General features: G+C 59.9%; 2 protein-coding genes across 2 annotated transcripts in view; both read right to left on the reverse strand.

Annotated features, from left to right (window-relative positions):
- Positions 1–4,151: 4,151 nt before the first annotated feature.
- MSRB1 (methionine sulfoxide reductase B1) lies at positions 4,152–7,723 on the reverse strand. Its single transcript, XM_046668371.1, has 4 exons — positions 7,568–7,723; positions 5,813–5,961; positions 5,376–5,490; positions 4,152–4,319 (listed from the first exon to the last, which is right to left on the reverse strand). The coding sequence occupies exons 1-4, from the start codon at positions 7,620–7,622 to the stop codon at positions 4,288–4,290; spliced, it is 351 nt and encodes a 116-aa protein (XP_046524327.1). The 5' UTR covers positions 7,623–7,723; the 3' UTR covers positions 4,152–4,287.
- Positions 7,724–8,078: 355 nt separating this feature from the next.
- The window catches only part of RPL3L (ribosomal protein L3 like), a 7,302-nt gene continuing 3,717 nt past the window's right edge, over positions 8,079–11,663 (reverse strand). Inside the window, exons 5-10 of the mRNA XM_046665521.1 lie at positions 10,076–10,262; positions 9,821–9,981; positions 9,515–9,616; positions 8,875–8,970; positions 8,516–8,635; positions 8,079–8,221 (exon numbers count right to left, since the gene is read on the reverse strand). Of these exons, the coding sequence (XP_046521477.1) occupies positions 8,165–8,221; positions 8,516–8,635; positions 8,875–8,970; positions 9,515–9,616; positions 9,821–9,981; positions 10,076–10,262 (723 nt within the window). The 3' untranslated portion in view covers positions 8,079–8,164. The remainder of the gene's footprint in view (positions 8,222–8,515; positions 8,636–8,874; positions 8,971–9,514; positions 9,617–9,820; positions 9,982–10,075; positions 10,263–11,663) is intronic.

Here is an 11,663-nt window from a genome sequence, read left to right on the forward strand (position 1 = left end):
GGGGGGGGGGGGGGGGGGGGGGGGGGGGGGGGGGGGGGGGGGGATGGTTATGGTGTAACCCAGCAGGGTGGGAGGCTGGTTTATGATTTATGATTCCACATGAGACACCCATCCCCAACCCGGCCCCTGACAGGCAGACCCTGCCTGTGGCCATCCATCTTCGGGCTCTCAGTGTGAGGGGAGTTCAGGGTCCTGGGGCTCACCCTTCTCTCTCCACACCTCCAAGGACATTGCTTGCCAGCCACCATATCTAGAAATCTTCTCCATCCTGGCCTGCCGTGGGCCAGCACGATGTGGGGTCCCTAGGGTGCAGGCAGCCAGGCACTGAACCTCCCAGCAATGGTACTAGCCTCACCATCCCCAGCACCGGCCCACCTAGGCACTAGCAGGTCCTCTAGCCCACCCTGGCTCTGAACCCAGAGAGACAGCCCCAGGGACACAGCCTGGACACGTTGGCCCAGTTTGCGGAGGAGGCCAGTCTGCTCTTGGGCCAAGTTCACTCTTAGGGACACACTGGGCCAGGACGCAGAGCCAGGAATGCTGAGAGAGGTGAGTAAATCCCAAGGTCCATTCTGGCTAGGGCCAAGAGATTCCTGCTGACCACTCAGCTGGCTCCCTCCCCACCCCTCACCACCTTCAACTTGCTTGTTGCCCTCAGGCTTTACTCAAAAGGGGGTCGCAGCTTTCCCAGAGCCACTGTTTCTCATCTGGGTGAAGAAGTGAGGAAAGGGACAGGTGTGAGCAGAGAGGACCAGAGGCTTTTCCTGACCCTGTGGCCTCAGGCAAGTCCTTCCCCCTCTCTGAGCCTCGTTCCTGCCCTGCAGAACAAGCACCTGCCCCACTAGGGTTAGGGCAGACATTCAGGGTGGTGATGCCTATGAAGACACACTGAGCACTGGGTCATGGCTCATCTACAGTGGGCTTGCCCTTGGCCAAGGCTGGCTGCTAGATTCGGCGTGGGTGGGCCACAGGCTGGGCTGGGACAGTGCCCCAGGGCCACTGATGACCCCAGGTGACTAAGGCAGCCCTAGAGCCGGGCTCCACTTTAGCCGGTGACCAGCTTAGGACACAGAGGGGTCCAGAAGGAAGAAGCTGCACATAAGTAGGAACTGGTCATGGGGTGGAGGACCCATCCTCTGCTGCCCCAAGGGTATTTTCTAGCAGCTGCCATCAGTGCTGGCCCACGGCAGGGCAGGATGGAGATGATTTCTAGCTAAGGTGGCTGCCACACTGCGGGGAGCAGGCAAGCGGCAGCAGGTGCCTCCTGAGGGTGGGATTCTTCTGCATGGGCCTCCTTGGTGCATTTCATCAGTGCTGACCCCTCCCACCCACCGCACGCCTTCCTCTGCACACTGGCCAACGCAGCCTCGTGTCTGGGATCTACCCCACAGAGCAAAGTGCTCTCAGAATCCGTGCATCTGTCACCCCTGCCCCCCATGGCTCTCGGTGCCCTCACCCAACAAGGAGACAGACTGGTTCCACAGACAGAGGAGATTTAAGTGCTCTGCCAGAGATCACACAGTGAGCCGGAGGCCCGCCAAGACCCAGCAAGTGAGCCAGCAGCCCCTGCACAGGCCAGTGACCCCACACCAGATCAAGGACCCCTGGCCTGTGCTGGGATCAATGGAGGGCAGAGTCCCATCACTGAGGAGAGAGCAGGCCAAACAGGCCAACCTCTCCCCTTCCTCCCTCCCCAGCCTCCAACCTCATCTGGCCACCTTTGCCCCCACACCTGCAGGCCCCTCCTCCTGCTGTGCAGACGCACCCAACCGCTGAGTATGTCTATTCCAATTATGCATCCGGAACTGGGGAGATGACCACAGGATGGGTTTGGGGACCCAGTGGACCCACTCCATGAGCCCACTTCCACAAGCCCTACTCTAAGACAGTGACTTTTCTTTTTCTTAAGTGTTTATTTATCAAGAGAAACTATTCCTTAGCCCAAATATTCATGTTTCATATTTCAGGAATACAGGTCAATGAATGACAAACTTCCATGGAACTCAACCCAAAGAAATTCTTTACATTCCAAAGTCACTCTGAAACATAGCAGCCTTCCTCATCTCCTCAGAATCTTTCATGGAACCATAATTCTGTGGAAATCTGCATATGCATTCCTTCCTGGTTCAGCCACAGCAAACTTATAAAGCTGCTTCCCCCAGAGATACAACGGATGCTCCCACAATATGAAAGCGCAGACACTTGGCCAGAAGGCCACGCAGCTGGGGTTTCGCCGAAGCACGGGGAGCCGTGGTGGGTCTTCTCCTCAACCCCAGCATCCTTCCTGACCCCACAGTGACATTCGCGTCTCCTGGAATCTGTATGAGTCCAGAGCCCGGGTCCCATAAGCCCGAAATATCTGCTCACTTTTCCCCAGGGCACAGTCACCCTGGCGGAGGTCCCTTTGGGAAAGGCTGGGAGAGATTAACAATATACATTTTGGGCGCTACAGCCAGGTCCTTCCTCCAGGGGTCCCCGCTTCCAGTTCCTTCAGGAGTTCTGGGTCTGTAAATGAACTCATGTCTGGGAATTGATCGAGGGGTCATGGCTTTCTGCCTTTATGATCCAAGTTAGACTTTTGTTCACTTGACCTAGAGCTCTTCTGCTCATACAGACGATCAGCATCCCATCCATGTCACTTGTAGGAGCGCCATGATCAACCAGCCCCTGCCACAGGACTGTCCTGCCCGCTGCTGACTCTGTGGTGCATCACAGTCACCACACCCACCTTGCCTTTGCCTGCCAAGTGCTGCCGCTTGGCCCTGCTGCCTGGGGATCTAATGACCCCCCACGGCACTCAGGTGGCCCAAAGCAGAGCCCGAATCTCTGCTGAGTGAGCCTCAATCAGTAAATTCCACCTGACCCAACTTTACCTTCCTTCCACCATTATCCCAGCCCTTATATCCATTCCCACACATATTCCCCAGGTTTCTGTCAATATAAACTGGGGAAATCATGTTCTTTTGGAGCACAGCACACATTCTCGTTGGTCACGTTTCGCACCTCCCCCTGCAGGGCCTGGGGCATGCTGCCTCAGGGCTTTTGCACATGCTGTGTGCTACCTGGGAAGCTCTTCTCCTTGCTTCTCTCACCTTGTTTCTCTTTGCTTCTCTGACGACCCTTCCTTGGCATCCTCCTCCCTGATCACTGGGGCCAAAGCACCAGCCCCATAATCGCCCCCTCCCCACATTCTAGCGTCACTCTTCTGCAGTGGTGACTCATGGCCTTCATCATCACTGACATGAACTGACTGTCCCAACTATGCTGTAGGACCTTGAGGGCAGGCCCTCTCTGTCTTGCTCACAGCTGCATCCCCGGCACCAAGGCTGGCACCTGGCACAGAGCAGACGCTCCATAAATATTTCTGGAACAAATGAAACAACACGCAAAGCCTGCTGCTTGTGGCCAAGCATCCCTGATGCTGTTAATACAGACAGCAGGCCTGGGCTTCATTTGTTTATTGACCGTCTCCTGACTACTCCAGAGAGGATTCAAGATGGGGGTGGGGAAGCTTCACGTCACCCACCCTCCCAGGCGGTAAGGGCTTCAGAGCGTGTGCGGTAAGGTACGGTCACCGTATCCTGGGAAGGTGTGACCTGTCGCCTGTGAGCTCCGGCGTCACCAGCCTTGTGCAGCGGACGAAATGGAGCAATAGCTGCTTTCCTGAGCCGGAAGGAGACAAGCTGCACCTGCCCAGATTGTGAAATGGGTGCAGGGTTTCTCCTTTCATAACTGAGAGATCAGGAATCTGCCCCTCCCTGCTCCTCCAGCGGGTCACAGGTCCTCACCACTCTGGCCGCCCCGAAGGGTTTAACCAGAGCGAATCATGCAGTGACTGGGCTGGAGCAGCCGGCTGGGGCTGCCTCCGTTTGCATTCTGTCTCCTGGAACAGCCTGGGGAGGTGGACATGAGCTTTGCCGAGGGCCAGAGTCCAGCTCAGAGCTGGACCCCACGGGGTGGGTGCAGACAGAGAAGGTGGGGGCGCACAGTCATTCAGAGACAAGCTAGGCCTGGGGCCCACCCCGAGACTCCTGTGTGAGCGGAAGGCTAAGACGAGCCTGCACGGGGCCTCACAGGCCCGTCCTGGCAGCGGGGTACAGGCCATCCACGGCAAACCCGTGCTTTTCCCAAGGGGGACCTGTGCAGGGCCAAGGCCTCGGGCACTTTCCTGATGTTTCAGCTACCCCCGCTCCCCTGTCTGAACGTCTGGGGTTCCAGTTCCAAGGTGGGATGGCCGGACTGTAGCCACGGTGCTGTGTCCATCTGGGATGGGTGTGGGCTGCCCGCCTACTGCCCCTGGGAGGCAGAACTTTCTTTGCCTGAAAGAAGGGAGGGGGGGAGAGAAAAACAAGTCACTGCTAATTTATGCCTCAGACACGGTTGCCTGAGCTAGCCCACTCCCGCTCTAGCCTGCAGGCTGGGGGCCGGGAGGACCCAGACGCCCAGCTTGGGGAAGGCCGGATGCCGTTTTGTTCCTCGAGATCCACAGGAAAACCCTGAGTCTCTTCTTCCACACGGACGGAGCACGAATAAGCACAAAAGGACAAAAGTATTCTCGCACCCTCACCTTGTGCGGGCCCTGAGGGACACCCTCGCTTAGCCCTGGGGTGACAGCAGCAAGCAGGTGCTGTCAGCAGCCCCATCTTACACAGGACAAAACCGAGATTAGGACCCGGCCACGGTCCTGCAGGCGGCAAGCAAGGAGCCGGGATTTGAGCTACAAAGCGTGCAGGGGAATCTACAGGGCGGCTGGGCATGCAGACAGAATGGGTGATTGTGAGGCTCTGTGAGAGCAAGAGAGCGAGGAGCCGGAGAGGAGGCCGAGCCCAGAGAAAGTGCACACAGACGACAGCAGCTCCCCAGATGAACTACCAGAACAAGAATCCGGCCCCCAGGAGCGCACACTGGAGCCATCGCTACATGCCAGAGCCCAGGTGCACCGCGTTACGCAGCTGTCCTCAAAGGCCCATGACGGAGGCTCTGTGATTGCCCCCCAGTGTAGGGAGGAGGCGGACTCAGAGAGGCTGAGGAGCAAGCCCGCAGCCACACAGCCCTGGGCCCCAGGCTCTATCCAGTTCTGCCTCCCACTCCAGGCACAGGGAAGGGCCAGGCCTCTGGAGAAAACCCTTCGCCACATCCACCCCCAGATGCCCCTTTTCAAGGCACAGATGATCAACCAGGCACAGGAGGCAGGACACCTGCCCCCTTGTCCCTGCCCCACCGCCACTTTTTGGGGTGGCCCTGGGCAGGTCCTGGGCAGTGTGCTTTGGTGCCCCCATGCTTTGTCACTGTGAGCGGACAAGAACAGTGTGTCCCCTGCCCCTGGGCCCCTGAAATGTACACCAGGCCTGTGCCCCTTGGCAGGACAAGCTCACCTTTAGGGACGAACTTCAGCGAGCTGCTGAATATTCAGAAGCGGGACTGCCCCTGCTTGGGGCCATCATTCAGAAACTCATGGCCCAGCCCGTTGCCACACTTGCCACAGGACACCTGGGAAGACCACCAAACAGCTGAAACAATGGCCCTTCCTGCCACCAGCAGACGGTGTCCTTCTCACGCCCTTTTCTCAAGGTAACTGCTGGCAGGCAAGGCTGACCTCTGTCCTGGAGCCCTCACAGGAAAGCCACCCTGCTTCCCTTTGCCCACCAGGACCCCAGGCTTGCCCAATAGTTTGGAGTGCAGCTCCCCTGGCTGGGATAGACAGACGCTAAGCCCCTGGAGCTGTCCGGGAGCAGAAGGAAGGAAGGGGTGGCCAGCTCTCAGGCCCTCCCTGGCCAACATCCCCTCCCCACCCCCTGCTGCTGCCACTCACCTTTAAGGCTTCGGGCTGATTGTGCTCTGGACGCTTGGCCACGCTGTCAGCGTGGATGGTCTCAGTGAAGGCCGGCCATGGGGAGGAGTGTGCATACTTTGAGCAACTGGAGAAGAGCTCATAACCACACTTGGCGCACACATAGATGCCTGCGGGCAGAAGGCGAGGCAAAAGCAGATCTCTCGGGGATGAGCTCCCAAATCCTCGGACCCAGGAGACACAGCGCCATCCCCCTTGGCCGAGTGGGCTGCACACTGTCCCCACACCCCCACTGGCCATCCACAGCTCTAGGTGTTGGCTCTGTCAGGGAGACACACCACTGAGCTCACATTTAGTGGTTCTAAGCATGTGCCAGAGACCAGGAGACCCACTTTTCACACTTATCTCACTGACTCTTCTCAATAGCCCTGCGTTTAGACCTTTCCACTTTACAGATGAGAAAGCTGAGGCTCGGGGAAAAAAGCTCAGCTAGAGGGCGTGCAGCCAGGAAGGAAGGCAGGCAGTCCAAGGAGGACACGGCACTCCCACCCCCAGCAGGCCCCACACAGTGGGGACTCCGATAAGGCCAGCACCACCACCTTTCCCCCCTCTCTTCCCAAGCCTTGAGCTGGACACCCAGCCGTGAGCCTGCTCTCCACCCAGGAAAAGAACAGTGCCCACAAAAAGGCCTCCAGGCCAGAGAGGTGGCCCAGAAAGACAGAGGGCCAGGGAGGACGACAGGTTTTAACCTATTCCCAAAAGATTACTTTGAGGGGGGAAAAAAAAGGCTGCCAGACTGACTTGCAGAACAGTGCTTGGGAGTGAGGAAACTCCTCACCCAGGCCGGCCTGGGGACAGCCTCCCCCGGAGTGGGTGAACTCAGCCTTTACCGGGAACTGGAGAAGGAAGCAAAGAGGAACCAAGAGGTGCTGCGGAAGTGGAGTTTCCGCCTTTGGCAGAGCAGCCTGCTGACAACCCGGGGTTCCACAGCCAGAAGGTCTCAGGGGAGGGCTTTGCCCAGAGGGTCCTATGTCACAGCTGCCAGCCATAGATGCCCAGTGTCACAGCGCAGTCCCCTAGAGGGCTGACACTCAACAGATCCCGCCCTAGGTGGGTCACTCCCCTAGTCTTGCCTGTGGGCATAGTTTTACCAAATTAGTCCATTACCAGGCAGCACAGCCCAGAAGAGGACTCACCAGGGCCTCTCAAAGCCCAGGGCAAGGGCTAAAGGTTGGCCATGCCTCAAACCACCCCCACTCCTCCCACCCCTGCCCAGGCTGTCGGGTGAAACTTCACTGGTCAAACTTCACTCCCTGGTAGCCTGGGGCACTCCTGGCTACCAACCCCAGGGCCCTGGGCAGGTGGGGGAGGCACCAGGAAGGCACAATCCGATCGATCGGAAGGGTTGTCCTGTACTTGCCGGTGTACTCGGCGGGTCACGGGAACCGGGAGGGAAGAGGACAGGGGTAACATCAGGGGGCTGCCCCTGGACAAGACCTTCCTCGTGCCCCTCTAAAGGCCAGATCCTGACTCGGATCCCCCCCACCGGCGACACTACCCTCATGCACCCTCATCCCACAGATGCCCCTGGAAACGGCCATGCTCACACTAAAGGCCCGTTCTCCTCGAGGGCAGCGACACCTCTCTCTAACGTGTCCCTCCCCTCAGGTGCCCCTCTCCGGGCCCCCAGACCCCTCCCTCCTTGTGATCCCCTTTTCCCGCAGGCCCCTCTAATGAGTGTCCCCGCCCCGCTGCCCTCCAGGTCACAGGTCGTACCCGGCTCGAAGTGGTTCTGGAAAATCTCGCCCCCGAAGAAGCTGCAGAACGACATGGCGCCGCCGGGACCGCCGCGCGCTGAGTGCTGCCGAGAGACCCGAGGCCACCGACCGCGGACCCGGGAGCCTGCGCCCGCCTCCCGGCCCTCCCAAGAAGATCAATGACTCCCCGGAGCCCGCCCCCAGGCCCCGGCCCTCCAGGGGACCAATCACGACCCAGAACGAGGGTTCCGCTTCCGCCCCTAGGAGGCCCCGCCCCCCCGAGGACGCGCCCTCTCCCCCTTCCCAGCAGGCCCCGCCCATCGAGCCCTCCTCAGGACCACTCCGGTGCCGCATCCCCGAGGCCCCGCCCCGCCCCGAGCGCCCCGGGCGCCGCTGAGCTGCGCTGCTTTTGGGGTGGCCTCCACGCCGCACCCTCAGAGCCGAGTCCGCTCCACCTGCCCCGGTGCTAAGTCCCCGGCCACTGGCCGTCGGCCGGCCCTTCCATTCCCCGAACTCTGAGACACCGCGGGAAAAGTTGCCTCCGGCCTTTATTAGAACGGGGGACTGGCAGGGGTCGCGCTCTGCTTCTTTCAGGCTCCCTCGATCCCTGTGCCGCCTACAAGTCTCCCGAGGTCTCTGGCTTTTCCTTCTCAAGATGCTTCTTCTGGGGACCCTGCGAGGATGGAGGGGACAGGAGGAGCATTAGTCCCAGGGTCCAGCCTGGAATACTGCCGCTGGCCAGCCGCCGGGGTCCCCTAGAGCTGGCCCTGCCCCGGCCTCCCACTGCCCGTCCCTCCCCTCCCCTCTTTTCCAGCAAGAATCAGTGCCCAGGGCTGGACTCCTAAAAGACCCCGCCATGGAAGAATGCAGGGGGCGTCCCTTCCACCCCTACCTGCCCCAGCTTCCCCACTCTGGGGCAGGTGGGATATGGGGCCAGAGCCCCAGAGAACAAGGCGGGTGGGCTCACCATGAAGACCCTCTTTTCTTGGGCTGTCTGGAAGCGGCCATGGCCAAACTTGGAGGTGGTGTCGATGAACTTGAGTTCAATATTCTCCAGGGCCCCGCGGCTGTGGTGCACCAGGAGGGACTGGGGATCCACGGGAGAAGAGAGCTTCAAGATGGGAGGTCCCCACCCACCCCCTCCCATCACCCCAGTCCACAGTCACCCCAGTCCACACCCAGAAGGTGTCACTCACCCAGCTCCTGCCAGAACCCCTCCCTTGTTGCTCTCCCCAACCCCGCCCCTCCCAGGACAGGGCAGGCCAGCCCCCCAAACCTCCCACAGCCCATGGGAGCTGCTGCTCCCCAGCCCGCCACCAGGCTGACCTTCCTGAGCGTGATGACCCGCTTCTTGGTGCCCGCGATGCAACCCTTCAGCATCACGAAGTCATTGTTGACTTCCCCATAGTGGGGGAAACCGCCCTGCGGGGAGATGGGTCAGGATCCAGGCCAGGAGAGGGGCTGCTGAGTTGGGGGGCAGCTGGGAACCCTAAGAGGACTCCCCACATGCAGCTGTGATGGGAAGGAGCCAGTACTGGCCCCGTGGCCTGGGGGTGACACCCTCGATCACTAATCAGGGCAGCGTCTGAGCCACAACCCAAGTCCTTTCTGTCATTATCTCATCTAACAATCTGCATTTTACAGAGGGAGAAACTGAGTTGAGCTCAGAGGGGTGAAGTCACTTGCTCCAGGCCCCATGGGGGCTACATACTGCAGCTGGGGTTCCAGCCCAGGCGGCCTGACTCCGAGACCACAGTTGGAGCTGCTGCACTCTGCACCCTGTGACAGCAGCTGGAGTGTAAGCCGTCTGCAGAGGAGGCTCAGAGGATGCGGGAATGGCAGGGGTTTGTTCCACCCAGGCAGCTGCTTGCTGATGCCTGAGCTCTGGGGGCAGGTCAGCACCCAACACGCCTGCCCCGCACATGCACGCCAGGCTCCCTCAGCCAAACTGGCCTCCCACCCTCACCAGCGGTGTGATGGACTTGTCAGTCACGTCGTAGCTGGTGGACGCATTGTTCTTGACCACCTTCCCGTCCTCCATGTGCAGCCCCCGGCCGATGCGGTAGATCTGCAAGGAGAACAGGGTACATTGAGGGCAGCAGGTGGCCCCTGGGGCCAGTGGTATGTCTGTACCATCAGCACGTGTGCTTAGAACTAGGCACTGGTGGGGGCACTTCAGTGCCTTCGGAGCACAAGGCAGGGTCTGGGTCATGCATCCCCCCGACGGGGGCCTGGTCAGGGCATCCCCCTACCCCTAGGACCGCGGACGTACCTTCTTGTTGAGCTCCGTGCGGTGGTGGTAGCCCTTCTGCCCAGCCCGGGCGATGGAGCAGCCCACTCGGGCTGGGTGCCAGGCACCAATGCAGGCCACCTTGCGCAGCCCCTTGTGGGTCTTCCGAGGCAGCTTCTTGGTATGCCAGCGACTTGTGACCCCTGCAGGAGGGAGGGGCTGGTGGCTGAGAGGCCACTCTGGCCCCCACCACCTCCAGACAGCCTTCCCTGAGCCACTATCCCCACCTGGCCCTACCTTTGACACCCCGGCCCTTGGTGACAGCAATGACATCAATGACCTCACTCTGGCTGAACACGCTGTGCACTGGCACCTGCTTCTCCAGCCGGGCCTGGGCCCAGGCCACCTTCTCAGCCACCGTGCCGCCATTCAGCTGGATCTCCATGATGTGGGCCTTCTTCTGCCGGAAGGGCAGCAGCTTCATCTGCACACACGGCACGGCCAGTCAGTTCCCAGAGGATCACACCTCCCACCTCCCATTTGCAGACATAACATGACCAGCTGGTGACCCTGACAGGCTTTCAAGCATGCATTCATTCAACAGATGTTCCCATGCTCTGGTCTGGCTATGTGCCATGTTCTGTGCTAAGCACTGGGGATACAGCATGGAAGGAGGCAGACAGGGTCCCGGCCCTCGTGGAGCCACCATCTAGTTGGGGGACAGAAGGCACGTAAACTCTTGGAGAGGGCTAAGTGTTCTGATGGGGTGGAGAGGACAGTTATTGCACGTGGGGTGGTCAGGGAGGACTTCTCTGAGGAAGCGACGCCAATAACAAGGAGCCACTAGCTGAAGATCTGAGAGTGTCTTTTGGGCAGGAGGAATCACGTGTGCAAAGGCCCTGTGGCAGGGAAGATCCAGGGAACTGGTGGGACAGAAAGCAGATTGAAGTGTCTAGACCATGTTGAGCAGGATGGAGTCAGAGGTGAGCAGGGCCTGGCCAGGCAAGTCTTGCTGGGATGAGCTCAGGTTTTATTCGAAGTGTGGGGTGTGACACGATCTGATTCATATTTTTAAACATCTCTGGCTGCTATGTGTGAGGCACAGGCTGTGGGGCTGCACAGGGGGAAATAGGGACAAGGTTAGGTCACAGCATAGTGCTCAACAGCAAGTGCTTATGGAGAACCTGCTGCATACAAGGCTCTGGCGGGTGCTGGGGCACAGTGCTGAGCAGGCAGCTGTGGCCTCTGCCCTGCCGAGCTCAAGTCTGTCTCAGGGGATGGACATTAACCAGCGACACAAGTGACCAGGAGCCACACATGTGAGAATAACAGGGGAGGGGCAGGGGGGTTGCTCCAGGCCTAGAAGAAGCTTCCCTGAGGACAAGATACTAAGGAATGTTCCAGAATAAGCCGGAGGGTGTGGGTAACCTGTCAGCCCACATCAGCCCATGTCCGAATGTTGATTCACACACACACTGTGCCAGAACCCAAAGGGAGGCAACCAGCCTCTACATAGGACATCTGGCAGGAGACGCAGGCCCTCAGGGCCTTTCAGGGCCTGGGCTGGCCGCCGGGCAGGGCCAAGGCCCAGTGTCCCATCCGTGGGGCTGCGGGTGTCAGCCGACCCTCTGGGCCTGTGCCCGGGTTCCTGATATTTTTAGGCTGACATTTGCCAGGGCTCCAGGAAGCTGGCGTGGTGGGGGGAGGTGCACAGGGGCAGACTGGCTAACCAGGTGTGGACAAGGGGGTGGGGGCTGACCAGGTGTGGACAAGGGGGTGAGGGCTGACCAGGTATGGACATGGGGGTGGGGGCTGACCAGGTATGGACATGGGGTGGTGCTGACCAGGTGTGGACAAGGGGGTGGGGGCTGACCAGGTGTGGACA

Source organism: Equus quagga, chromosome 7 (genome assembly GCF_021613505.1).
Source record: "Equus quagga isolate Etosha38 chromosome 7, UCLA_HA_Equagga_1.0, whole genome shotgun sequence".
Lineage (NCBI taxonomy): Eukaryota > Metazoa > Chordata > Mammalia > Perissodactyla > Equidae > Equus > Equus quagga.